The sequence below is a fragment of the Hippoglossus hippoglossus genome, chromosome 9 (genome assembly GCF_009819705.1).
Source record: "Hippoglossus hippoglossus isolate fHipHip1 chromosome 9, fHipHip1.pri, whole genome shotgun sequence".
NCBI classification, from domain to species: Eukaryota; Metazoa; Chordata; class Actinopteri; order Pleuronectiformes; family Pleuronectidae; genus Hippoglossus; species Hippoglossus hippoglossus.
The window spans coordinates 11,392,684-11,420,547 of record NC_047159.1 but is presented as its reverse complement, the minus strand read 5'-3'; the positions used below and the strand labels follow the sequence as shown (position 1 = coordinate 11,420,547).

The 27,864-nt window shown below is 40.3% G+C and overlaps 1 protein-coding gene across 4 annotated transcripts in view; it reads left to right on the top strand.

The window, feature by feature from the left end:
• Positions 1–27,390, top strand: part of frmd3 (FERM domain containing 3) — a 49,303-nt gene extending 21,913 nt beyond the window's left edge. For 2 of the 4 annotated variants that reach the window (XM_034594821.1, XM_034594820.1), the window contains exons 5-16: positions 2,699–2,796; positions 3,402–3,525; positions 5,738–5,825; positions 7,394–7,482; positions 8,432–8,495; positions 8,869–8,904; positions 11,526–11,614; positions 14,105–14,179; positions 15,353–15,421; positions 15,547–15,671; positions 24,758–24,995; positions 25,120–27,390. In XM_034594821.1, the coding sequence (XP_034450712.1) occupies positions 2,699–2,796; positions 3,402–3,525; positions 5,738–5,825; positions 7,394–7,482; positions 8,432–8,495; positions 8,869–8,904; positions 11,526–11,614; positions 14,105–14,179; positions 15,353–15,421; positions 15,547–15,671; positions 24,758–24,995; positions 25,120–25,600 (1,576 nt within the window). In that variant the 3' untranslated portion in view covers positions 25,601–27,390. The remainder of the gene's footprint in view (positions 1–2,698; positions 2,797–3,401; positions 3,526–5,737; positions 5,826–7,393; positions 7,483–8,431; positions 8,496–8,868; positions 8,905–11,525; positions 11,615–14,104; positions 14,180–15,352; positions 15,422–15,546; positions 15,672–24,757; positions 24,996–25,119) is intronic. The other 2 variants (XM_034594823.1, XM_034594822.1) reach the window with 1 other exon arrangement.
• The last annotated feature ends 474 nt before the right edge of the window (positions 27,391–27,864 follow it).

The following is a 27,864-nucleotide window of genomic DNA, read 5'->3' as shown; positions in this document are numbered from 1 at the left end:
TAGGTGGAGGTATGAGCTCTCCAAGCACCGTTCTAGTTCAATCTGTTTGAACTCAGGCGGTGCTGTGAGTTTGGCAACATGTGCTTTCGGCCATCCAATAGTTAAGTTATAATGTGTAGTCAGTGGTACGACTTTAAATAACTGCAAACTGTCTTTACACCTCTTCTCAACAGTTTGCTTTATTAAAACAACTGTTGTTTGGTAGATGTCATTAAAACACTTATTTTTAAATAAATTTGTCATCTAACTTGTGGAATAACTGGGAGCTCACACTCATGCACGTACACACACACACACGCACACACACACACAAACACACACACACACACACACACACACACACACACACACACACACACACACACACACACACACACACACACACACACACACACAGACACCACAGTGATAATTAGAGATGCTCACTCAGCAGGACTCCTCTCTGTCCCATCTGAGCTGTCATGTCTCAACATCTCTTCTTCTCCCTATCGATCACCATCACTCACTTCTCTTCTTTCTTCCTCTCTCTCTTCCATCCTTTTCCGCCCTCTGTCTCTCCTTAATTTCCTCCCTGCAGTATCTCCTCCCTCCCATCTGCTGGTATACCTCTCTGTCCTCCATCTTCCTCCCCTGTCACCACAGCTCCCTCTCCTCCCTCAGGTCGTCTCTCCACACCTTCCTGTCCTTTAAAAATGTTTTTACTTAAAGGAGGTTTTGATCATCAAGGTCATTAGTGTAAATCTTTGCTCTTTGTTCCTCTGTTTTCTCAGTTTCCATCTTTTTCTGAGGCCTCCTTCAATTTCTGCCATGCATCTCTAAATGTTTCATTCTCCTGCTCCTGCATTTCAACACTTTGAAATGACTGTATTCTTATGTTTCTCCCTCGTGTCCATTTTTGTTCATTAGGGTTTATTTCAAAGTCTTTAAGGAGCACCATTACACTTCTGACTTCTACTGATGAGACATAGAAATTCATCTTGAGCTGAGTTTGGAGAGTTTAGAAGGAACTGTAGTCAGAGTTCTCAGTATTAAGGAGTGATATTTCTCCAATTGTCAAAAAGGCAATGAATTGCACTCAGCACCAAATATCACACACTTTTATATATCAGTTCTTTTAATATTCCTGATTCTTTTCATCAGGACCAATGCTTCATTCTTTAGGAAAATTGTGAAAATGTTGAAAAATACATTATCTCGCAATGTTAAGGAAAAAAAACATTCATGGTTCTGGAAAGTTTTGTTGAAATCCATCCATGGTTTTTCTGTGATTGTACTGAAACAAATGAAAAAATTGATAGAAAACACAGCATCCTCGGCTGAGGTAAAAATAACAGTATTGGAATTACATCCATAGGTGATTCAGCATCAAGTCTGTGTCAATGCTGTCAGTGCAGTGTTGTGTATGTCAAGAAGCAGACGTTCATACAGGAGACAGACTGTCTCAGTGCATGCTTACAGTTAATGTTCTAACTATACCACACAGATAATGCAGAAAACAAGACTTGTCAGCATTGAACTAAATCCAAGGTCCATGTTTGTCTGGCATTAAGGTTGTATAAAACTCCCTGAGGATGGTATGGTGTAGACAATAGTGACCTTTAGCCCAGCTGTAAACACGTTCTGCAGGGACGTAACCTGCAGTGATCCCAGTTTACAGCACAACCTCATACATGAGACTGGGAACAAGCACAGAGTGGGAGAAGCAGAAAGAGAGAGGGTGCAACAAAGATAAGAGCGAGAAAGTATGAGGAAAAGGGATGGATACTAAATTTGATCAGATTCGGTCTATACTGTATTTACAACTCAAGACAAATCAGTGAAGTTATACAAAGGGCAGAGTGATGCATAAAACAAGACGTGCGCAAAACATCCTTTAAGAATCGAAGCAAAAGTTCGGGAAAGGAAACACAAGGTGAGAGGAAAGAGAGGAGGGTGTTCAGCATATGACAGAGAAGAAAACAGAAAGGGACAAACTTTCACAACTGTCATGGTTGTGTTTATACGTATCGCTACATCCTGTCTTTTTAAAGGCCAATTTAAAAAAAAATACATGCGACTACAACCACAATAAAACTGTTCAGCTGCAGCAGCCTTTTTGCTCTGTTCAGTCTTTCATGCTCATCCTCTTGCTGCTTCCCTTACTCAAGTTCAAAAACAACTTTAATGAGTCAGTCGACTCGCAGACGCCGTCTCATCTGGAAACTCATCTGTATCCATGGCAACACATGTCGACGATTTCAGCACCGTAGTCGTTTCTTGCCTCCTCGGTAATGCGAGACAAATTAGCATGTCAGCAGAATGCCTAAACTAGCCTTCGTTGAGTCGGTTTCCATAGTAACTACAGTACCAGTCTCTGTTATACGGTAGCTGTTTCCATGGCAATACTCAGCAACGAATGATAATGCTATCGAGGACTGTGGAAATATTTAATGTCACAATATCCTGATGATGACACAACACTTCTCGTTAATAATTTGAGTTAACTGTATCTATCATTATGTAATTATGGATAATGTTACAAATTAAATATTGAATGCATATTTTGATGCAGTAAGGAAAACAAATGAGATGTATCCCAAAAACATTTTGTACATATTTCACCACCACTAATGCTTCTTCAACTATTACAGCATTGCAGACATTTTACAGCAAATAAGTGGTACTATATGTGTGTGTGTGGGTGTGTGTGTGTGTCCAGGTATCTCCTGTACCTCCAGTTGAAGAGAGACATCTACCATGGGCGCCTCCTTTGTCCTTTTGCTGAAGCTGCATATCTGGGAGCCTGCATCATACAGGGTGAGACATTGACAAGTCACCAGACCAGTTCCTACATGATCCTACATTTAATAACACAGCGAGATGTGTGCGTAAGGATTTGTGTTCAATTGGCGGCGCCAGTTTCATGTTGAGTCACAGCGCTGAGCCACCTGCTTTCACATGGATTAAGCAAGGAATTAACTGAGCTGGATCATATAAATGAGCCCGTGTGGCTGATACACATATCGCCGAACAGCGCTCTGATTGGTTCATATCCCCAGAGAGTTATCTCGACCCTGGGTGTGACAGCGGTGTAACATTGGCTAATTCTGTTTAACAAGGGCAGGTCCCTGTCCCATTTTGTCAGGGTGTTGATTATGGAGCTGGAGAATTAATTGAGGATTAGTTTTAATGTGTAATTAAACTCAAGGCAAGTTTTTGATTTAACCTCTATTATGATTAGTAATTAAGAGCGGATTTAAGAGAGAAATTAGGACTTGATTCGGAGAGGAAAATATTTATCTGTTAGGGTTATCTGGTTCAGCTGCTTATGAGTATATTCTGTGGAAAAACCATCTATTTAAGCCTAAATTAATTTATATGTTAAAGAAATAGTTTGACATTGTCTCACCCTCTTCTTTCAGCTGAACTTGGGGATTACGACCCGGAGGAGCACCCGTCAGATTACATCAGTGACTTCAAACTGTTCCCTAAACAATCCCTCAAACTGGAGAGGAAGATTATGGAAATACATAAGAATGAGCTCAGGTAAGTGTGTGTGTCTGTGTGTGTGTGTGTGTCTATGAGTGTGTGTGTGGTGGGGTTGTGTGTTGCCTGGAGCGGCGTCTTTGTTATCAGTTTACTGTTTGATATCTGTGACAGGCGTGGATGCTCGTTCCTGTGATCTGTGCTTTAAAAAACAGGCTGCGGAGACAATTTTCTAATCTGCACTCAGTGAAGTGCTTTCTGTCACTGAGACAAAATTGTGTGATTTGTGCGCCATCGCAATGCAGAGGGTGTCTCACTTTAGATTCAGCCGAAAGTAAATAAACACTGAAATGAATTTGCAAATGAATGAGCATGAATTATTTATTTTACGCCTGGTTTGGCTCGCTTATAATACGGGATTTAAATTGAGAAATTTGAATTCTGATGGAAATCAACCTTGCATGATGGATAGAGTAAAATATGAGCTGAAGCATGCATATCGTTGAGGTCACGTGAAAACTACCATGACACTCCACACGTCTATAAACCCTATTTATCTGTTATAATCCCCGAAATCGATTTATCTATTTATTCACGTTGCAGGGCCTCGTCTGAACCTTGGCTGTTGACTAAAAAATACACTACAAAAAAAAAGGCTGAGTTAAAAAATGATAAAAACATGTTAAAATTGACTTATTTAAGATCCAAGGTCATAGGATCTCATAGTATGCAGAACACATGAACCCCGTTAGTTTGTTTGTGGTTATTTCCACCATCGCTGCAGCTCATGAGTGATGATGTGAAGTTTGTGACCGTCACACTCACAGCGATTATAAAACATCAAAGACGAATGCGTCGTTTCCCACATCACAGAGGAAGACGATGCTAAATGCCCCCCGCCTGCCCCCCCGATGGGCCCCACTGACAGGATTAACACCGTGTAGATTAGCATTGAGCTGCAGAGAGTGACCCTCAGGTGATATACAAACGGATGTATGAATTTTATTTACATGGTGAATAACTTAATTCAATGGATTTATCCTTTTCCTCTCTGTGCATATTTGCCGATTATGTGTTTGCACTTTAAATGTGTATTTATACGTCTATAGAAGTAGCAGCGTACATGACTCAGCTGCAGCACTTACTCTAATGAAAGCATCAACACACGCCTGGCCAAATGTTATGACTTTAATTAGTTAAATATAAATATCTTCTGTAAACAACGACAATATCCCTCTCAGACACATTGTGCTTGTCTCTCACTTTATCTACATCTTATTTTCATGTGTCCCCACCATGGAGGCCATGCATTCAGGTTTAAATGGACACTGAGAAATCATTAGAGGGCAGTTGTTGATGTTTCTTTCTCAGAAACACAAACAGACATTTGTTTCATTTGATTGGTGGGTGTTCTGCACAACTCGGCTGCTTCGTTTTCACTGAGGATTGAAAACTGTTTTTGGCGAGTTACTTTTTGAAGAGTGATTTCAACAAGCAAAAACTTTGCCTATAAATTTGAGTTTTTCAAACTTTAGGGAAGGTGCAGGGACATTCTCTGTTATTTCAAATGGAAATGGAAGATAGTTATTTAGCTTGGCCCACTTATCAACATGAGCAATTGCAGCAGCGGCAGCAGCAGCAGCAGTGGTAGAGATGTCTTAGATTTGCAATGGAGGCAATTAATGTAGGCACACAGATATGGTGCACATATTTTTAGATTCAGTGAGACTTTCAGAAGATGTCATTATTTCAGATGTACACTGCAAGTAATCATCCAAAAATCCCCATATTAAGGCGGAAAAAGTTCAGAACTCGCCTGATAATCATCACATTGTTATTTGATCAGTACTTTTATTGGCACATGGCAAACAGAAACTGATACCAGCAAATTTTACTTACTTAATTTTTCCAAATGTAGGCAAAAAAAATATAGCCCAACAAAACTGACTCAATCCATGGAAATATTATACAGATTGTTATATATATATATTCATATAATTGAAAACTTCTCGTTTGGGTCCCAGAATCTGATTTATCTACTTCTCTTTCACGGCTCTTCCTTAGTTTGTGCTGCTATTGTATCAAAGATCATCAGTAGACTATAACTGTGGTTTTTGTCTCATGCCGACTCTAGAACAGATCAATTAAATCAATATAAAATCATTAGCATACCTGGAGGGTTTACACAGCCACACACATAGAGAGACGTACTCTAACAGTGTCAATGTGGTCATTTATAAATTAACCTTTGTTTCCCTCTCCTCTGTTTCAGGGGCCAGTGTGCTGCGTTTGCAGAGTTGAACATGCTCCAAAGGGCTCACAGCCTGGAGACGTATGGAGTGGACCCTCACCCATGCAAGGTAACGTTAGGCAGGACTGTCCACTATTGGTATTGACATGGTTTCTCCGATTAAAGAGCAGATCTGCAAACCTCTTCCTTGATTTTGGACATTAGTTTTCTTCATATCTCAGTAACTCACCCAAATTATTGTTGCATTCATGATGTACAGAAAAGTAGCTTCAGTTCCACTTTTGACTATGACTTGTTAATGAATTGTCCTCTTCTCTGTATATGCAGTATGTACAGTATAACTTTATCATATTATAATGTAATTTATATTTAGATAAAGTAACTGGAGCTCTCATCATGCGATAGTAAAACTTGTGGTTGTAGTTAGTAGTATTACGGTTTATTATAGTTACTGTGACTGTAATAATATCATAATGGAAATGTACAGGATGAGCAAATCTACATCTATTTTTCAAAAAATTTACTCTGAGAGCCAGTAGTGAACAAAATATAATTGTATTGATTGAAAGTGTATTTTAAATTGCAGCCATTTGTTTACATGTGCAAATATTCACCATCGATGTTTGCGCAGTTGTGTGGAAAATTCTAGCTCCAGTGCAGAGTTTGACAACAACACACATAAAGTCACCTGTCCTCTTTACCCTTTGCTTGTTTGCTCTTCATTTGCATATTGAACTTACGAATATGAACATGATCAACTTTACTGACAGAAGCTTTTCTGCTAAACTGAGAGGTCACGTAAGAAGAGCATGATGCAGGAAGGTCAATGACATGTCTGCCAAACATTATCCTGGTAAACAAAAGCAATCAGCAGAGAAAACAAATCACTTTCAGGAATCAATATTATTGATTGGTCAGAGAAAACCATAGTCGACACAAGTCAATGTCACTGACTCCATCTTCACAGTGTTAACACAGGAGATCTGTATAGTTAAGCTTCACTGTTGGTACTGACGTTCATTGGACACTTCACCTTACTTGTCCTTTTTTATACTTTCTCTTGCACTATTTCGACAGATGGAACAGATTCAATCCCCCAAAAAAAGGGAAACCAATATTTAATAGTTTCCCTCAGTCAGAGTGAAATAGACACTGACTCTCATGAACAGACTTATCTGAGCAAGCTAAGCAGATTAAAACGATATTTAAATTCACTCTGCTGAAGAGGATCCCTGTTATCTGCTACACTCTCGTCAGTGGAGCTGTTTTTAATACGGATATTTTAGCTGGAGCTGTAGTATCAGGAACATGCAGATCTGGGACGATGAGGACGAGGGATTTACAGAGAGATAGAGAGAAAAGAAGGGAGATGTACAGATGTTTGTTCTCTTACTCTGGAGTTGTTGTTTCTTTTATTCTCATTATGTCAAACTGAATCTCATGTGCTGTTTGTTCTGCACCTTGATCTTGATGCTAGTTACTGCAAATTATAGGTTTGTAGTTTGAAACAAACAGGTGATTTTGTGTAGGTGCTATTACCATGGAGATTGTTGACGGCCCACTTGCTCCCCTGCTGTTAAACCCCACCTGTGTCCCATAATACCATTTGCTGCCTCTCACACTGTGTGTGTGTGTGTGTGTGTGTGTGTGTGTGTGTGTGTGTGTGTGTGTTTTTAGGACTTTACAGGGTCTACAGCGTTTCTCGGGTTCACAGCCACAGGGTTTGTGGTGTTCCAGGGAAACAAGAGGATCCACCTCCTCAAATGGTACAAATGTTGCATAAGTCTGAAATATAAACACATTAGCACGGAAATTAAATGTGTTGCCTGTATCAAAGCAAATAGTTACATATTATCATCACTTTATTTCAACTGGCACTAGAATAGTATGTATGAGGTGGAATTAAAGTGATGATATTTTACTTTACTTGTCATTGCAGAAACGTGTTCTCTTGCATGATTAATAAATCAGTTCAGTAAACTCATACAACATATATCAAAAATCTCAACATACATGCTTTAGCCACTATTTTGTAATGGTGGTGGTGGTAAAAGTATTTAAATCCTTTACTAAAGATAAAGTAAAAATACTTCCGGTAACTCACTATTTTTCTTAAGCAAACGTACACAGGACCAAATAGTTACTCAAAGTTAAATTTAAGTACTTGTTATGTAGTGTTACCCCCTTTGGAGAACTGTAATGTTATAAATGTTGTTAGTAGATTGTTTCACTGACGTGTTTATGTCTGTGGGCATTACATTGTCAGCTTGACAAGGTGGCATCTGTTTCACGCCGAATTTTGTTTTATAAAATAAATTGATGAAAAGTTTTCAACAAAAGCTATTAAATAATTCTAGTGGATTGCAAAAAATATAATTCACATCTATAGAATAAATAATAGGAAGAATAAATCGAGTAAAATGGAAAATAAGCAAAGTGTAAATAATGTACAAGCACCCAAATTTGTACTTGAGTGCAGAACTTTAGTAAATGTGCTGATACCTCACTGTTAATAGGTGCAGATGTAGACATTTAAATAGTCATGTTCCCTCTTCGAAGTGCTGTTTGTGATGGACACTCGACTTTGCCACATGAACAATAATCACGCTCCACCACTTTTAATCGTAGCTTTCAAATTCATGTTTATCATTTATCCAACTCTTAACCCTGGTTTTGTGGATATTTCTTAATTGATGAAGTTTTGGGTCTTCGCAGGGTGGACGTCAGCAAGCTGAAGTTTGAAGGAAAAACTTTTTACGTCATAGGGATCCAGAAAGAGGTGAGTGTTGTGTCCTCCTGCATGTGGAGGGATAAACAAACAAACACAATGTGTTGTGTAGTTTCCACCGTCATAATGATGAATTGTGTTTTCTTGAACTGATGTCGTCATCATCATCATCATCGTACTGACCTGTTAGAACCTGAACTTTAACATCTGTGGACTTCATCTGAAAGACCATGACTTTGAATCAAACAGTCTGTTTTCATTTGGATCCAGTTTTGTGTTAGTGACATCCTTCCTTTTCTTTCCCCCCCTCTCTTAATGCGTGTGATGTTTCATCCTCAGGAAAACGTGCTATGAAACTGTTACTGTTTGTCCCTGTAATCTGGTCCGCCATCACACACACTGTGTATGTGTGTCGCTGTTTCAGATCTCCTTAACAGGCAGGATTCACTGTAACAGGATGGTGGGTGTGTTACGACTAACCTCCTCATAACTCACACTGTGTGTCAGCTGTGGCCCAAATAAGAGATTCCTCCACTAGAACCATGTGTTAACGTCTATTAACAGGTTTTTGAATTTAAATTTCTCCTGGACACAGGAAAACAAACGTGTTAAGAGCAGGTGTCTTGTATTTGGGACACATGTTTCATGTCTATGTTTGTCATCCAGTCTGGAACTGTGGTAGATTCTGAGCAGCTATTAAGATGTATCATGCCTCATATATGTGTGTAAAACCTAAAAATACTTGAAAATAGTTCCGCCAGTTTGCTCTTTAATCTACCAATCAGCCAATCAATCATCTGATCAGCCAATCATCTGATCAGCCAATCATCCGATCAGCCAATCGATCTCATGACTCTTCTCTTCATTACAGAAGCTTAAAGCAGCTCTCTCATCTCCGCTTAACTTGTCCGTGCGTCTGCCTGTTTGTCTGTGTGGCAACTCATGAATGGCTGAAGATGCAGTTTTATCTTTGTGTTTCTGTCTCTTCTCTCTGTGTGTAAACATAGTCATCACTGGTGAGTAAAACACAAGTAATAACAGTCATACTTCAATCCTTAATTTGAAGCCTCTCCCTGCAGTCCTGCCCTAACCTCACCTCCTCCGTGTAGCTGGGGGAAACGTTCTCATGTGTCACTGTCGTTTCATCATCATTTCATTATTGTGTGTTGTTTTGTTTCATTTCATTTTGTACAATATTTGTCTTCAACATTTTTCTCAGTTCATCCAATCATTTGCAGCTATTTAGCTCGTCTCTGCAGCTATTTTGAATCATAAAAACAATACATTCTTTTTTCTAAAATGATGATTGGTATCCCACTCCTGTTTAGCTATTCCCTGCAGCATGGGCCAGAGGCCGGGCAAGAGAGGCACTGCCCCAGTTGAGCTCTGTTTGACCCTTGAAGTCCCCATGAAGTCCCCCTGTCCCATCAGTAGTCCCTCAATCTGACTACGATTCAGCCTCTGGGGGGCAACAGCCAATAGCTTGGGTCTTCCTATGGAGACATCAGATATTCAGGCCAAGACTCGTTGAGTTCGAAGTCTGACTATTTTATTTTATGACACGAACAAACAACAATACTTTTTGTAGGTGTTTTAATTCCAGACTACATTTTGGCCAATCTCTATTTACAGTTTATCAATACTGATAAATTAAAAAGCTGATAACTGATGCATTTCAGTCAATGTGTTCTGCTTCATACGAACTGTTTGCCTGCATCAACCAAATCCTGCACAAACCTGATTGGTCAAACTAGAAACAGATACCATTTAGAGAAGTCCTACATCCACCCCTTCCCAGCAGCCATATTAAAATCATCTCCACAGCTCTCGTATCATTGAACTATAGATTATGTGAGATTATGATGCATAATCTATGTCTCTGTCCATGAGAAAACCGCAGTGATTCCATTACTTTGTGTTGTGTTATGTGTATAAATGTCTTGTTTAAGAGATTCACATCATTTCTGGGAAGATTTCTCAGAGCATCATAGGTTCTTAATCGTTTACTGTTGTGTTGTCTGTTCCATCGTGTCACAGGTCACTTGCATGATTTCCCTATTCACCCAAACCTCTGGAACACATTAACTTGACTGTCCCACTTTGAGCTGATGGCAGCTTTTTAATGGCTCTGTTACTGCAACACTGATGAGTCAGCAGTTTATCTATTTTATCATTTTATCCAGGCGCTGTTTCTTTAATTAGAATATAAAGTCTAATGTTTTTTTTTATATCAGGTGATTGAAGATCAGCTGCTGAATAGCTGCCAATTTAGATGCATAATTTGTATTTCTTTAAATGCTCGTTACTCCTGAATAATAATATAGTACATGTTGATATATATTTTTAGAGTATAGCATCATAGCACCATCATTAGAATCATGTCTTTGTTTGTGCAGCCAAAGTGGGACGAGAGACAATTTGTTGATGATATTTGAACACAGAGTTTCTGGTACTCTCACATGCCTGTGACCAAACACACATGGCCACTGCAGCACATGTGTGTAAATCACAACCCACACAATTTATATGAGTGATGTATGACACTGAGGGGGCTGAGCAATACAGCTGACTGAGAGGGTTTAGGAACGAGTCATCTGTGAACTGAATGGTGAGGTTTTCTTAACAACTTCAAAATTCAAATTCCCTGTCCTTTTGAAAATGGCGAATAAGGCGTAGTCGGGTTGTTTTACAGTATCTTGCTCCCGTGTTACTGATCTCTTCCTCTCGCTCGCCTCCTCCTCCTCGTTGCCGAACAGCATCGATCTGGGATCATATTACCAGACTCACAGTACTGGAAACTAGACATTTACAGGAACATATCCCTCCTCCCCCTCCTAATCCATACGGACCTGTGAACTGCTCGCAGGCCATTTTACTGCTGAACGCTCACTATATCTGTCTGGACATCTTTCTAAGCTTATGGCTTTGGGTCTGTGGGTCAGCATTTTGCTCAGCTCCCTCTCATCATGTTCCGCACTGCTCTCGTCCTCATGCACACACGTCTTTTGGTAATCTCATTTCCCTCCCTAACTTTATTTCCTGTCTCTCCCTCTCTCTGTGTCTTTGTCCTTTTCTGTGCAGAAGAAACTGGTGTTGACATTTCACACCTCGACCCCTGCAGCGTGTAAGCACTTATGGAAGTGTGGGGCGGAGAACCAGGCCTTTTACAAGTGAGTTTACACACACGCACGCACACATTCATGGGAAACTGGGAGCTGGTCCGCAATTATTCCACCTCAAGATATCCCCTCTACCAAACATTATAAATATTTCAACATACAATATGTAACGTTGGCCACGAGCAGTCTCTCAATCAAAACAATAACAAAAGACCTAGTTTGATGACTCTGTGAAGCAGTGTGGGATCATGGGAGTTGTCCTCTTGTGTTGCTTGGTTCCCATTGGGCATTTGCGCTTCCCTGGGAGAGCTGTGGTGGTAGAACGCTCAGTAAAAACTGCAATGGATAATCATGATCCATCATTGACCAATACAAACAGCGGAAGAAAGAAACACACAACTGGCTAACAGGCTAACAGGCTAACTGGCTAACAGTGTGTGTTTCCATCCTTATGCGTAAAGGCAATGGTAAAATGGACATGATGCTATTAAATGGTGACCGGAATTAAAAGTCTCTTTACCTTGAATAAAATCTGGGTTTGAACATTGTTGGAAACATTTGGATAAAATACGTCAACAAAATATGTGACATAGGTCTTGTTGTTTTCGGACATTTTAATAAAGAATTGTTAGATATTAAATCAAATGGCACTGATCTATTCAAATGTATTTATTTTGAATGTGTTTCGCTGGGTTAGGTTTAGTTTGCTCTCCTTCGTGTTCCTCCTTTATCCGTTATTACTCTTTTAAACACATTTCACTGACACTCTGTGGCACTGAAACAACATGATGTTGTCCTTCACTGGGAAGCAGCTGATTGCTGCGAGGCCATCGCTCTGATCTGCAGATACTATGACACTGCTGCTGCTTCAGGAATGGAAACAAGCTCGGGGTGGTGGTGAGAGTGTGAGGATGGAGATAAAACTCTACTTTAGTCTGTAGCCACGGGGAATACAAGGTTGGGAGCCAAGATAATGACCCTGAACTGCTTTTCCTTGGTCATGGTTTAGTGAGTTCAGTTTATTGCTCTTGGTGTAAGGGTCACAATCACAATGCTTGTGTAGTTGCAAAAATGCAAATTCCAAGAAGAAGAAGATCTAAAACATTCGTCCTTTTCTAACCATCATTGCTGAAATTTTAACTTGTACTATCTGCATGCAGTGAAGGATCAGACCACTACCTGTGCAGCCCAGTTTTCAAGGTGACCATAACTGTGAGCATGTGGCCTCAGGACTCAAAGAACATTATGTGCATCACATCTCTGCAGTGAACACAATGTTTCACCTAAAAATAAGTCTTGAAAACAGCTGAGAAAATAATCATTGGTGATTTGGAGCTGACCATCATATCACATGATTCTCATTAAAATATGGAGTTTGCTCATTTGTAGTAGATCTTTACATTTACATTTTCTGTGGGCATTTTAAGGACTTCCCATTCACATTGGCTTAAAAGCTGATGCTTAAAAGCAGATGAGAAGTTGTGTGAGGTGACAAAGGGAGGAAAATAATGGAGCAAGGAAACATCCACCCTGGTCAGAAGTGAGAATGAGGTGTGAAGAAGATGTGGAGTCAGATGAAGTCAGATTTAATGGGGAGAAGTCGTGCTGACATGATCTGGAGATTACTTTATGATTTCCTCTTGATTCTGTTCCTTCCCCAGACAGATACATCACCACAAAGGGTCACCTCACCCTTTCTATATATTATATATTTTTCCCAAACCATTGTTTCATAGACACTGTTCACTATTTCTTCTTTTTTAATATGATTTGTGTATGATTTGTTTTGAAAGTTTTGTCCATTCGATTTTCCTTTACTACTTTTGCTGAATCGTATTTCATCTATGGAAATGGACCAATTTCCTCTTTGATCATCTCTTTGAAATATATGAACGTTAAAAATCTTACACGATCTTACAAGAGGAAGACATATTGATGAAGTAATAAAAGTCTTGTGATAACAGCCTCTGCCTGTATAACCCTGGATGTCGACCTCTTAACGACAGCAGCTCGTGTGTCTCTGAGAGGCGAACAGAGGAGGAGTGAATGTCGTCTCGGATGTCAGACAAGCATCGGAGCCCTATAATCAAATTAGAGTGAATAGAGTTTGTAAATGGAAGCCAAGCAGAGCTTGGACAACGTACTGCTTCGTTGTTTCTTTCACACACACTAAGCAAAGCAGTGTGTGTGTGTGTGTGTGTGTGTGTGTGTGTGTGTGTGTGTGTGTGTGTGTGTGTGTGTGTGTACACTCATTTGTAAAAGGCCTGGTTTTCTGGCACCATATCTTATATATCTCATAAATGATCCTGAATAAAATATGAAGGTTTGACCTACAGCATAAACTTTTAAATTTGAATACCTTCCTCGTCTGTCTTCAAAGAAGCTACTCTGTCCAATGAAAGTCACTGTTGCTGCATAACCTGAAAGATGAAGTTGAGAAGTGTTGTGCTACGAGTTAAACAAATGAATCAAACTGTGTGTTAGATGATTTGTGATCGTGAAACTCTTTTCTTTTTGTTTCTTCCTCCCTCTCTCTGACAGGTGTGCAAAGTCGAGTCAGATAAAGACAGTTTCCAGCAGCAACATCTTCTTCAAAGGAAGTAGGTTCAGATACAGGTGAGTCAGAAATCTGACAGTTTAAAGAAAGTAATACATGTATGTGAAGAGAGTTAGAAAAGAAAGAAAGAAATAAAAAAAGGTATGGCATGAGAGAAAGTTAGGCTGGAATTTAACAAATGACAGCAGAGGGAGACACAGTATAAACCATAGACTGTATATAGAGAATACAACTCCCAAAAAGTGGAGCCTAATTATATTGATCACCCCCTGGTGGCTGGCTGCAGTAGTTAAATAGTTAAATATATTTTTTAGAAAAAGATGGTTTCTGTCATTTGAGTGAGTTGTGTTCTGGTTTCCGATAAGTTTGCTTTTAATTAGTTATCGATGCTATAAAAATGGGGTAAAACATCATGATTGATGATGATTTTGGACGATGGGAGGAAGTGGACACAGGTCGTCCATCTTTCCATAAAGTCTAAGAAAGTCAACGACCCCCAGAGGTTTCGTTTCACCCTCTTAAATTATGACCCAAACATCGACCTCACCGCCAACACGCTAATGAGCAAGAACACGGCTGCTTGAACAATCAGACTGATGGCGCCGCTGACCGGAGCCCTCCCGCGCAGTAGAAACAGATCGTTCTCATTATGAACAACAGCAAAACCAATACCAAATCCCATGTTGTTCTTTTCAGACAGTAACCACTGCCCTTATCTGTTGCCCAAATTCTCTTCGACACACTTGTCTCCGACGTTCAGAGTTTATAATTGCTGAGACAGATAGAACAAAAACAAATAAAATGGGAATTTTATATGAAATTTCAAAATATCGTTAAGAATGCCAGCACATTTAAATACACACTGTTAGAAACCTTTTCAACCTGTCTACAGCCCATGAACCAAAAGTAGGCCTGTTAGAGGCGATTGTTTCTTTTATTGACTTTGTTGTTTGTTGTGTTAGTTGCTTCATGTTCTTTAATGTATTTTTTGTATCTTGTTAAACCTTAGAAGATTAGATTTTGGTGGTCGAAGGTCAAACGTCAAAGTCGCCATAACCTCAGAAAGCACTTCCTTTTAACCTTGTGAACACAATATCTCGAGGGAGTTTCTTCAAATTTGGTAAAAATTCTTAATAGGACTCACAAATTAACTAATTAGAACTTGCTGGTCAAGGGTCAAGATCACTGTGACCTTGCAAAACACATTAATTCTCATTCTTTCTCCCTTTTAGTGGAAGAGTTGCCAAAGAGGTGATTGAAGCTAGTTCTAAGATTAAGAGAGAGCCGCCTGAGGTCCGCAGGTAAGATGCAAATCTCTCACACACAGAGCCTAAACATTATCTTCCCTTTATTGAGCTGGAGTTTGCAATGAAAGGTCGAAATTGGCAACAACTGGAGTCAGTGTTAATGATGTTTGTGTTTTCAGAGCCCAGTTTGGTCAGAGTCGAAGTTTTAACTCACTGAGCCATAAAAACCTCATCATGAACATGGAACCTCTGGTACCTGCACTGCCCTCCCCTAACGAATACGAAGAGACAGCCACAGACAATGGTAAGATATTGCTTACTCTACAAACACAGACACACACACACACACAAGCCGACACACACCCACACCCCCCTGCTACAGACCTTTGGAAAGTCTCATGTGGTCTCCCTTGTGTAGGAAGAAGCACATGCACGGCGCTCAGACAGAGAGCGTTAATTGAGCAGCTGATGCTCCCGTCCCTCCATCAGTCTTGTCTCCCTGGAGACACCAATCACAGCATGCTAAAAATACCCTTCCCATGATCCTCTCCAAGGATACCACCATGTCCGTGTGTGCCTTTGTCTGAATATGAGTGTGTGTTACAGAGGAAGATCAACTGTGTGACATCAGGGAAACAGAGCCACAGACCCAGATTGTGTTTTCATTAAGGAAAAGTCGATTAGGAGTTACTGTGTTTGTCCGGCTCCGAGCGGTCTGTCTCTGTTTACGCCCTCGTGTGCAGATGTGTGCGCACACAAGCATTTGTTTGTTAGTTTTCCGTTGAATTTGTGTTTGTGAACATTCAGTGGTTGCATCAGTCGGTGGTTGCATCATAAAAGTGAAAATCAAGAACATCCACTACAATTTAACTCTGTGTGTTCAATTTGTGTATGAATGTGTGTAAATGTATAATCACACATCACCTCCTTTTTTTTCAAATTTTAGCATCATTTTAGTGCTTTGTCACATATTTATCTTTATCTTTTATCACAACATTTAGAATTAATTTAACTTTTTTTGCACTAAGGGACTATTATCCCCTCAGGAAATTTGTATGAAGTAATGTAATTACATTCGCATGACACAGTTTGGATGTTAAACAGTGCAACTGCACAAGAGCACACAATACAGTCATATTTCTTTTATTTTCATGTGATAAATATTTTCATTTTCATCATATAAAGCACACCAATAATGCCTTTTATTATTTGTTATCATATTATATTGTCACGTTATTTAAATATTTCTTGAAGAGCTTCCTTAAATGTTTTCAGGAAAGAACTATGCGTGTAATTTGGTTTAAAATATTTGTGTGTGTGTGAAAGTAAAGCTCCAAGTAAACATTGATTTATCATTGATTTATCCTCCATTTATAACTGAATCATATGTTGGTCAGTGAACAAAATTAACATTTTTTTAGATTTAGATAAGTTTAGATGAGCACAAAACTGTTAAACTTTAGGTTACCCCAGCAACTGATAAGAATAATCAATTAAGTGTAGCAGTTTAACAATTCACAACATTTTACATATAATTAAGCAAATATTGTATTGACTACCTATGAATATTGTTCCATAATATTGTTAGTTTTGATATTTTGAAGCTGCAAAATGAAGCATTAGTACCAGAAGCCGAGTTCAGGATGTGGCCGCTGTGGTGAATTGCATAATGAGTGTAGTTGCTGATGGTGTGTCAGTGTTCTATCAGCTGAGGACAGAAAGAGAGGAAGAGATGTTTATTTTCTCTTGGAGGTGACTTGGCTGCAACGTTCCAGGAGAAACCCAGTGACGCAGCACAGAATAGTTGGTATTTTAAGTTTTTTTCCCTCAGGACTCCAACTTCCCACAGCAGATATATGTTGAACATGAGATACTCACAGAACATTTTTTGCATGTTATTGTAATTCTCTGTTGCTTTTTCTCCGCCGTTATTATGCCTGACACCGTGACCTATTATCTGATTGAAGTATAAATCCTGTTGAACAGCAGAAAGCAGGAAGAGAAGAGCAGACGGTGAGGTTACCCAAGACGGTGAATGGAGAGAGGAGAGGGGAAATAAATGGAGAGAATATGAAAGAGGAGAAAGCGGAGTGTGGGGCTGGGAGAATGAACAAAGGCCAGGAAGGTTGTTCGCCACTGCCTCTAAATGTAAGGATGCACAGAAGGGAGGATTGTGTGTGCGGCAAAAAATAACAGGAGGAATTGTGGGTGACTTTATGTAAGGTCGTATCACAGAGGAGATGTCGAGCTACAAAAAGAAACTGCATTTTTAAATAGAGGTGGTAAAAGGACAAGAAAAGTTTATTTGAATAATGAACTGTCCTTATTAACAATTGTGCTTTCAGTTGTGTTAATCCACCAAAAGAATCAGTATCAGAATATAGCGGGGGAAAAAACACATACAGTAAATAAAGTTTTCAAAGCTAAAGTAAGATACGTCCGTCAGGAAGTTATAAAATTAGTGACAGAAAATCAACCACACAGAGAGGAGGGATCTTTTACCACCTTTTTGACTGATGTTAAATTATATTTATAGGATCATTTAATCTTAAAATCAATGTTTACCCCAAAACATAAAGAGAAGTCGCTGTGCTTTTACAAGACCTGAGTAGTGTTTTAAGATTCTCCCCTGAGCCACACATCACTGAGTGAGAGTCGCCTGTGGCCACTGCTTGTAAAACCTTTCAACTCAGTCAAATGTTCATCATCTAGACTTTGGCTGATGATTATAATAATAATAATAATAATAATAATAATAACAATAATAGTAATAGTAATAGTAATAATAATAATAATAATAATAATAATAATAATAATAATAATAATATTTTACATGTTTTTTAAAAAAGAGATAGAGGAATTAAAAGAAAAAGAAAAAAATGTAAACAACTGTTAATATAAGATACTCCTTATCATCATCACACGAATACGAATCTGAACAAGTGGGTTTTGACTCATTTTTGAAGGTAGACAGATCCGTGCAGTCTCTGGTTAAGTTGGGGGCAGGTGGAAAAGGCTCTGTCACTAATAATAGATATAATTTATTACTTATTGTGTAAAATGAACTTTATCTCCACTTTTAAAAAGCCTGCCGTCTCCTCTCTCCCTTCCATTTTGACATGTCCCTTTGTCTTTCACCTATACGGAGTCCTTCCTCTCCTCTTACCTAACCCCTTCCCCTCTCCTTCACTCCATCCTTCACCCTCATGCCTCACCTCTCTCCATTCTCACACATCCACCCCGGACCGTGCTAGTCAGACCTTCACACATGTACAATACAATCATGCCGTTTTGCCATCGCTCTCCTCAAACTGTTGATGGACCTCTTTTCTCACGCCTTTTCTGGCAGAATTTATGGCCACCCCCTTCACTTTCCCTCTCTCTGTCTCGCTCTCTCCGTCTTTTCTCTGTCTCCCTTCATCCCATTTAAAGAAAAATAAATCCAGTCTTGACTCTGGGTCAAAGAGCTGCAGCACTGAGCGTATCGGCTGTCTCAGTTAGCTTGCGCGGGGCAGGAGCTAGTCATCTTATGAAGGGCCTCATGCACCACGGACAGGATCCAGGCTGAGTAATGACACCAGATTCAATTTGAAAATGTCATCGCATTTCCTGCAACTCTAGGTTGTACGCTACTTAGTTAAATATATCATATTTTAGTTGTTTATTATTTTAGAAAATACCAAAAGTCTAAGAAGCACATTCACCTCTCATTTGCCAGATGATAAAATGTAGGATTTAAACTTCTTTCTGAAGCTCTTCTTTTAATTTTTTTACACAAATGCATCCATCACGTTTTGTGTGTGCAGTTGAGTTCATCTCCTTGAATGCTTTTAAGAAAGATTATTCAAAAATGTATATTGTTATCATCTATAGAATCACTTACACCCCGCCGTCTAATATGGCCTTTAGTACCAGTGAGTGTTTTTGCCTGTAGAGGGGGACGGACGAGACAACGGCATAAAGTCAAACACTGACTGATGCAGGAAGGGTGGTGCAAGGACTTTGGGATAAAGTGTTCTCAAGATGGTTGAGGATCCCCCGTCTATATTCAGAGCACTAATCTCAGCCATTAGAGGGGAAACAGGAAGCTGACCCAAGGTTTATGCTGACCTTGTTCTGTTTGTACAGCCTGTCCCTTTCCTATCTAACCTACACACGCGCGCGCGCGCGCACACACACACACACACACACACACACACACACACACACACACACACACACACACACACACAGGGATCAAACTTGTGTTCAGGTCTCACATTGGACATCGTCCACATTCCTACCATCACCTAAAAAGACACTTGGGCCGTTTATTTTGTGATTCCGTCCTATCACAGTCCACACTCGTCTCTCTGTGATCACAAGTTAACTTTGGTGTATGTGAATTGAAGAATTTTGTCTTTATAGAATGAAAGAGAAATAAGTTTGTCCGATAGGATGGAAGACGAAGATAAAGACAGAGTCGCGAGGAGGAAAAGCAAGTGATCCCCATCCCGTCCCGGGCCTGTGCCTCTGTAATCAGAGTTAGATTAGCTGCCCCTCTGCAGCCAGGACCACCTGGTTATATATAGAAACTGCAGCTTTGGATCTGATCCTCCTCTAATGCCCCTCCACTCTTTGTTAAATCACTGACATTCATTTGAGGGCCCGCCATGTCTGTTCGTCAGAGAGAGAGAGAGAGAGAGAGAGAGAGAGTGTGTCTGGTGTCCATCTCTCACCATCTCTCTCAGAGTGCATGTGTGTGTGTGCGTGTGTTCATACCCTTCCCAGCCTCAGAGCTCAGCTGGCAGCCCGGTCATTCAGGGTGTGGGGGTCTTGCCGCAGACAGCTGGTCCAAGTTTTCTCCTCGGACTGAACGATGGAGCTTCTCGAGCACAGAAACAGAAGTGATGCTGGAGGCGGCCTCATGCAGGGCAGTTTGGAGTCCAACATAGGGGACGATTGTAGCTGTGGGATCCAGGGCAGGGTAGGGGGGCTCGGGCTGGACGTGACCTCTGAGGGACTCGAGCGTGAGGAGATGGAGGAGGGACAGGCCGGGCCTCTTGAAGTATTTCATCCAGGGGAGGCTGCAGAGGAGCAGGCCTCATCGATAGTGGTGGCAGAGGCCTTGAGGTGCCAGGTGAAGATAACAACGCGGCGTAGCCTGCATCTTCGTATAGCCAATCACACGGCACGGGATGTTTATGTACGACTCGTGGGGCACACGGGACGTATCAGCGGAACCTGCACGGGATGTCAGAGAAACACACTGGAACAGAGTAAGATGCAAGGCAGAAATACATCAAGATAGACAGTATAAAGTAATTTATGGACAAATACTGCATCTTTTCTGCAGTTTGCTCAACTACATTGGTACAGAGGATTATTTTAGTTGCTCACACACATAACACATGAACACTGGACTTCCTTGAGTGATGCAGCATTGAACATGTATTTCTCAAAGTAAATGCAGGTTAAAATTGTGAGCTCATTCAGCCCAGTAGATGTTCTGTTATGGCAACCGACTGGTGCAAGCTGTAAGTGTAATCTGTCAAACATCCACTGAGACTGTCCAGAGACCTCTCCAGTGTGTGTGTGTGTGTGTGTGTGTGTGTGTGTGTGTGTGTGTGTGTGTGTGTGTGTGTGTGTGCGTGTAGGCCACAGATATCACAAATATAACTAACCACTGTACAGTACTCTACAGTATAACACAGTACTCACAGATGCTATGATTCCTGGATGTATTGAAGAGAGAGGTGGCCAATAGATTTATAGTGAAACAACAGACTGAAGGGTTAGGGTTAGGGTTAGGTAAGGATTGTGAGGTCTTCAAAGTATTTTATTGGTAGATCTGGGACGTTTGAGTTTGAATGGAGCATCAAAGAAGAGAATTAGAGTGGTACAGAGTAGAGCACAGACCTCCACCCAGGACCAGCAGTCCCCTTAAGTTCAATCAAGCTGAATATACTCATAGATATCAGTTCCCTCAATATGCCTGATGGTTTCCCATTTAGATCCATGAATTGTTCCTTGAGAAAAACATCCCATCTCGCAAGTCGCAATGTTAAAGAAAATTATTACAAAATAAAATATCCTGGATGTGTCCATTGATCCGGATCCACACCAGAATTTAAGAGATTCTTCCCTGACCCATTCAGCATCCTTCCATCAGTTTTGCTTTATCTTGCTTATAATCGAACACAAACATTTTAAACTACAATTAATCCTTGGGCCAATTTTACAAAGTGAAATTTAAGACTAAAGTAATTCATCATATTCTCTTGTAGTTTTAATTTAACATCAGTGATGATTTAGAGTTGGTAACTGCACATCTAGTACTGGAATTTGAATTATAGTTTTTGGAAATATGTAGACATCAAGAGGATGGTTCTTCACTGACTGGCCTCGTTTTACAGTCCCCTCGTCGCCACCCTGCTGAAGTGTCCTTGAGTCTGACACTGAATCTTCATCAGGTTTAAGAGTGATGCTTCACAGCTGATCCTGTTCCCTCACTTGACACTGTGCAGGGAGGCCACATTCAGGAGGGTTTTCTATTGTAGTAAGAGGTCTGCATAAGAGATTAAAGTCTGCAGTTACAGTGAGACATCTTAGTTATTCAAAATCCGCCTTAACATGGATTACACAATGTCATTTAATATTATGGCACTTATCAATACAGCGGAGGAAAAGCGGTTAAAAACTAAATAAGACAAGTTGCTGAAAAGAAACAAAAAGACAGGGTTTAAAAATAAAAGAATAAAAAGATGACTATTCTCCCACGCTTGCTCAGTCGTTCAAATATAAATATCCTTTGTAGGTGTCTGGGTGTTCATGATGAGGTAGCATGGCAAAGATAAATAGGTCTGTCAACACTTGCATAACAGGGGAAAACCCAGATTCTGTCTGTGCATGAGTGTGTGTTTGCGCGTGTGTGAATTGTGCCCATGCAGAGATTGTGCTTTGTAGTGTGAATCATCTATAAGGAGAGGCTTGTATCTGAGGTGACAGGACAGAAAACAGACAGTAGGCTTTTATACATGGGAAAAGAGCAAAGTAACTATGGTGCAAGTTATGATTATTTTCCCACCACATTCTGATTAAAAGGGCAAATAGAATATATCAAAACATTTTCATCCACCTCATACATTTGCTTTTAAATTGCAGGTCAGTTACGGGTGAATTATCTTTGAATTATCACAGATCACTTGCACACCATACGTATCATCATCTTTCATCCTGTGTGCCATAATCAAGCAGGGGCGCATCATTTTGTGGGCGACTTGAGATCCAGGTTTGAAAATCCCCCTTGATTTGTATGATTTCCATTTAATAAATCTGTATTTTATTCAAGTTCACTTTTGTGCAACTGTGAGAAGATAAATTATGATAAATTCAGACAGTTGCGGCCCAAGTCTGCTGCAATATTTTACTTAAGATTGTTAAATCCAGATTCTCCTTTCACCCTCCTCTCTTCTGTTTATCTTGCTCCTCTCATTTTTCACCTGCACCTTCTTTCTCAACTTTAATACCTCCCTCTTTCTCTCCGGGAGTCCACTCACTTCTTTGGCTTTTTGCTGACTCTGTTGCCATGGTAGCTGTCACCGCTCGCTCCTTGGGTTCTTCATATTTACTTTCCCCTACTTGTTCTTTTTTCATTTCTCTCAACTTGTGTTTGAATCAGTTGCCATGGTAACTGATTTGTCTGTTTGACCTTGATTTCTCTATTGCTAAAATAAGTCAAAGAGCTTCGTGATTGTGTCAAACACCTTTGTCACTTTCTTTGATATTTAAATTAGGTCAAACACTTGTTGTTTTGTTGCCAGTAAATGTTGTTGTCATTTTCAATTTAGTTAGAAAGAGTACGGCTATTTTAGTTCATGCATGTCAAGGCAATAGCAATAGATTTATTATTATGCATATACCGTAGACTCTATGCATAGGAATACGTATGTTGAATATTAACAACGTCTTTGTCTTGCTGTGTTGGCATGTATGTGTGTGTGGGTGTGTATGTGTGTGTGATCACAAGATAAGAGAGGTGTCGACAAGCTGAGTCATACGTCAGTGGACATTTAGCCCCCAGCTCCTACTTAATCTATAGCAGGAAGACAGCTGGTTTTATTTTTAACCTTCACACACACACACACACACACACACACACACACACACACACACACACACACACACACACACACACACACACACACACACACACACACACACACACACACACACACACACACACACACACACACACTGGCTGTGGGAGTAGAGCCAGAAGGACGGCAGTTCGATCTCAGTCTTCCCCATCTGCATGCAGAAGTGTGCTTGGGCAAGATACTGAATTGCCCCTCATAGAAAAAGTGCTGCCCATAGATGCACTGTATGAATGTGTGTGTGAATGGGTGAATGGCAATAAACTGTACTGGTAAGTGCTTTGAGTGGTCATCAAGACTAGAAAAGTGCTTTATAAATACAGACCATTAAACCATTTACACACACACACACATTTTCAGATTCCTTGTGCGCATTGAGGAGTCAATGATGTCTAAGAAACATCCATAAGTCTGTACCTCAGCGTGAGGGTTGAGTGTTTACACAGAAAAAACAGATTATTCATGTTTCATTCTTCATGCCAGTGTTATCTGTGGGTCCTTAACAAGTAGAAGAGCGCCATCATGTGGCTGTGTTGGTTCAACTGCAGCATAAAACAACAGAAAGTGGTCCTTTATAGCTGTTCATCCTTGTCTTCTTGAAATAATGTTTCTATACAACTAAACTGCAACAGCAATTGTGACAGTTTTCTATAAAACATATTGAGGATATATTACTGACATGCATATACAAAATGTTCGCACTGTGCACATGGACACTGTTGTCCCTCACTGGTCCTGGCAACATTCAAGAAATGACTAAAAAAATCAAGTGAGTGTTAATAATGTGCGACAGCTTTGTGAAGGTTGTAGAAAAATGTTTACATGAGAGAAAAAAACATTTTACTTAATGCATGTACATTTTTATGCTTTAAAGGTGTGTAAGATTGTGCTGAAAGGGATCTATCAGCAGAAATGTTATATAAAATAATCCGTGTGTTTCATCTAAGTTGTACAAATTGTGGTTTTCTTTACCCTAGAATGGGTCCTTTATGTTTAAATACTTTATATTTACATCGAGAGCGGGTCCTCTCTACGGAGTTTGTCCAAACTTTTTTTTCATGACAGAAGTATTATTTACTTTATAACTTTTTACCTTTACTGACTTTAATATGACATCATACCGTGTATTCAATCTATAAATCTATAAATACACAGGAAACCTTTTAATTCAGTGTAAGTTGATGTTAAAGCCAGTTTACAGCCTCGTGTAAAACATATTTTCCTCCTTCTTTCTCTCGTCTTCCTCCCTCACCAGGTGTTGTTGCTGTGAAGGACTCTGTTCCCTTGTCTCCTCTCAAACCTTCAGCCATATCCACAGTCACAGAGCAACAAGGGACCGAAGGAGGAAACTCTGCTTTGAGCAATGAACTGCAGCCTCCCCGTGTTTCCATGGAAACCTCCAATCTCCGACCTCAGACGCCCAAAGCTGAAGATGACGTGCAGGAAGACGACGAGTCCAGTGGCCCCCTCACCATCTCTGAGCTTGTCTACAGGTACATAGTTTATTCATAACAACGCTCAACAATCTTATTCTTTCAGGGCCTTGTTCATTCCTACTTCCTAAATAATTAATATGATGATGTCTTTATTAATTATTTGAAAATGTTTCCTCTCCAGCCCCTGTGCCAGCATGCTGCCCACCCCTGTAGACGACAGCCAGGGAGGCGTCGACCTGCTCTTCTCCTCCCCGGTCCAGAGCCCCGCCAGGATGCTGAGGGAGCTGCATGCTGACCCTGACATCCAGGCCCAGCTGGAGGCCGAGAGGGAGCGAGATCGGGCCTACGAGCGCACCCGGCTGGCTGCGAGGAGTCGGATGGGAGGCGTCCTGACCAGCAGCCTGCGCCTGCTCTCGTCCAACGAGAGAGTCAATGCCTGTGTGCTGAGCGTGGCCCGCTTCGTTGCCGTGGTAATGGGCGTCCTGCTGGTTACTGTGCCCACACTGCTGCTACTGCTGGAGTCTGACATCGACGTGTCGTTCCTCCACGAGATCCGCCAGACGCCGGAGTTCGAGCAGTTTCACTACGAGTATTACTGCCCGTTCCGGCGCTGGATCCTGTGTAAGATCAGCATGGCCATGGAGAACCTGTGGTCAGACTGAGGAGGAAGAGAAACAGAATGAGAAGGAAAGTGAGAAGTCACTGTGGGGGAATCAAACACGCCCAAATGTCTGTCTTAACTTTGAATTTAATCTTATTTTCAGTCTTAACAACTGGTGCCTCATGAAACACAAGTCTGCCAATGGTGTGAAATGATTTCAACCATCCAATTTATTTTATGAGCAGGTGGAATACATCACCGATGACGACTCCACAAAATTATAGTTTGATATTTTATTTGAAAAAGGGCCTCATATGGAAACATTGACAGTAATGAAGTAGCCCTATTGGATTCTTTCTGATTGGATTACATGGAAACATTGATGTGTTTCACCTCTTTGGCAGCATAGGCTAATTACTGTCTTACAGAAAAGAGAGGTAAGATTTCAATCACAGGATCCAATTACTTGTTAAGATGGACACTTGGCAGTGATGAGATAAATAAATACTGTTAGTGCTCAAGGAAGAACTTGTGGAAGTGAGAGATGAATGAATTTTAAAAAGAGGGAGGTCGTGAACAGAGAAAATGTCACAACAAGAGGAAAAGTCAGTTGGTTTGGGTTTTACTAGAAGATTGAATGGTCTGTTCACTCCTGATGCTGACAAATTGATGCAAGAGACATTTTTGGTAAATATCACAAACCGTTCTGATTGGTTCTGGTCCTCAGAGCAGAGCGCCTGATTGGTCACAGAGCCTGTCAGTCATGACGGAGTGGGTGGGAACAGAGAGCGAGCGAGAGAGATTATTGATCTGTCACTGGATGCAACCATAGCCACCGTCAGAGGTACATTATATAATATATATATTTAAAACAAAGCAGAATATTGATGATTAATACCAATCTTAAATAAGTTGTTTTTAAATGTTTTGTACATTTTTATGTGATCCAGATCTTTCAGGAATTTTTCAGTCAGAGGATCTACTTTGAGCTTATTTTGAAATTAAGAGTTTACAAAAGATGACAAAAAAAAGCTAATTTATTGAGGTTTATGGGGGTGTTGAGAAATTTAAGCTATTTTTTCAGACTACGGTCAATGTTTGTTGACTCAGTAGCACCCTGGGTTTTTCCTACAGAGGCTATAGCACAAATCTTTTACACCGAACACAGATTACAACTGTTTCAGATTACGTGATGTCATTTCGGGGGAACAGGAGGGTGGCACGAGAGAAACTCCAGTCCGTTTGTGATGATTGAAAAAAAAATAAGTGTGTTTTGTTGAAAATGTCTTCTGAACTAAATGTTAGCTCATTAATTAAAGCTAATCGCGCATCTTTCAGCGTGGTTTTATAGAGTTTGACATAAAACATATGAAGAGATTCAAAGGGAGGAAAAAGTTACATTCTGAGAAAAAGTCACTGAATGATGAATTTAACCACAATTTTGAGTTTGAGGTCATTTGTTTGATGATGTGTTGTCTTTGGGAGCTTTGTTTGAAGAGGTAGGACACATGATGGGACATTTGAGGTGTCATCCAAGCCGTGTTTCTGATGGAGTAAATGTTGAACAGGTACAGTTACAGGTACTTAACTCACTGTTTATCATTGAAACAACTGCAACCGTTTATATGTTTCGACAGAGAAAGTGTATTTTCCTTTTTAATGTCAGTGACCAACGAGGCAGAGTTACCAGGAGTTATAGGAAGGGAAGGTGCTTATAGAGGAAGTATGTACGGTATAATGCTGTGTTTATGTGTATGGACATTCACTGCTGATATGACTGAGGTTCCCAAGATGAAAATATCAATGTTAAAGCCAGAGGGGAGGCAAAACACTGAAACTAGGAATGCCCCACTGCGATTGTATGCCCCCGTCAACCAGCGCAGTCTCAGTCTGCATACATTTGTACCAGACTCAAGTGACAATTAGTTAAAATTTAAGGCAACTCCTCAAAGGCAAACTTAAGAGATCGTGTTCAGGAGACACAAAAACATGTTTAGTGAGGCCACCGGGACCTTGACCTTTGACACCCCCCCCCCCCCCCACAACCCTAACCCTAATCCATTTATCCAATCATTAATCTAATGGGACAGACGTATGAATGAGCACCGTGATGATATTATGTTTCCCGCCACTGACTGAAAAAAGGTGCAGAAAGGAGGAATTATCTGTAAATTGTGACTTGATCATAGGGATTCATGATCTGTGTGGAAATGGGTCATTTTCATATGGTATATAGATTTGTGTAGTCTCTACACAAAGGTGAGCTCACGGTATACAAAACCAAGACCTAAGCAAAGTAACCTTATGACTCGACTCATCATCAGA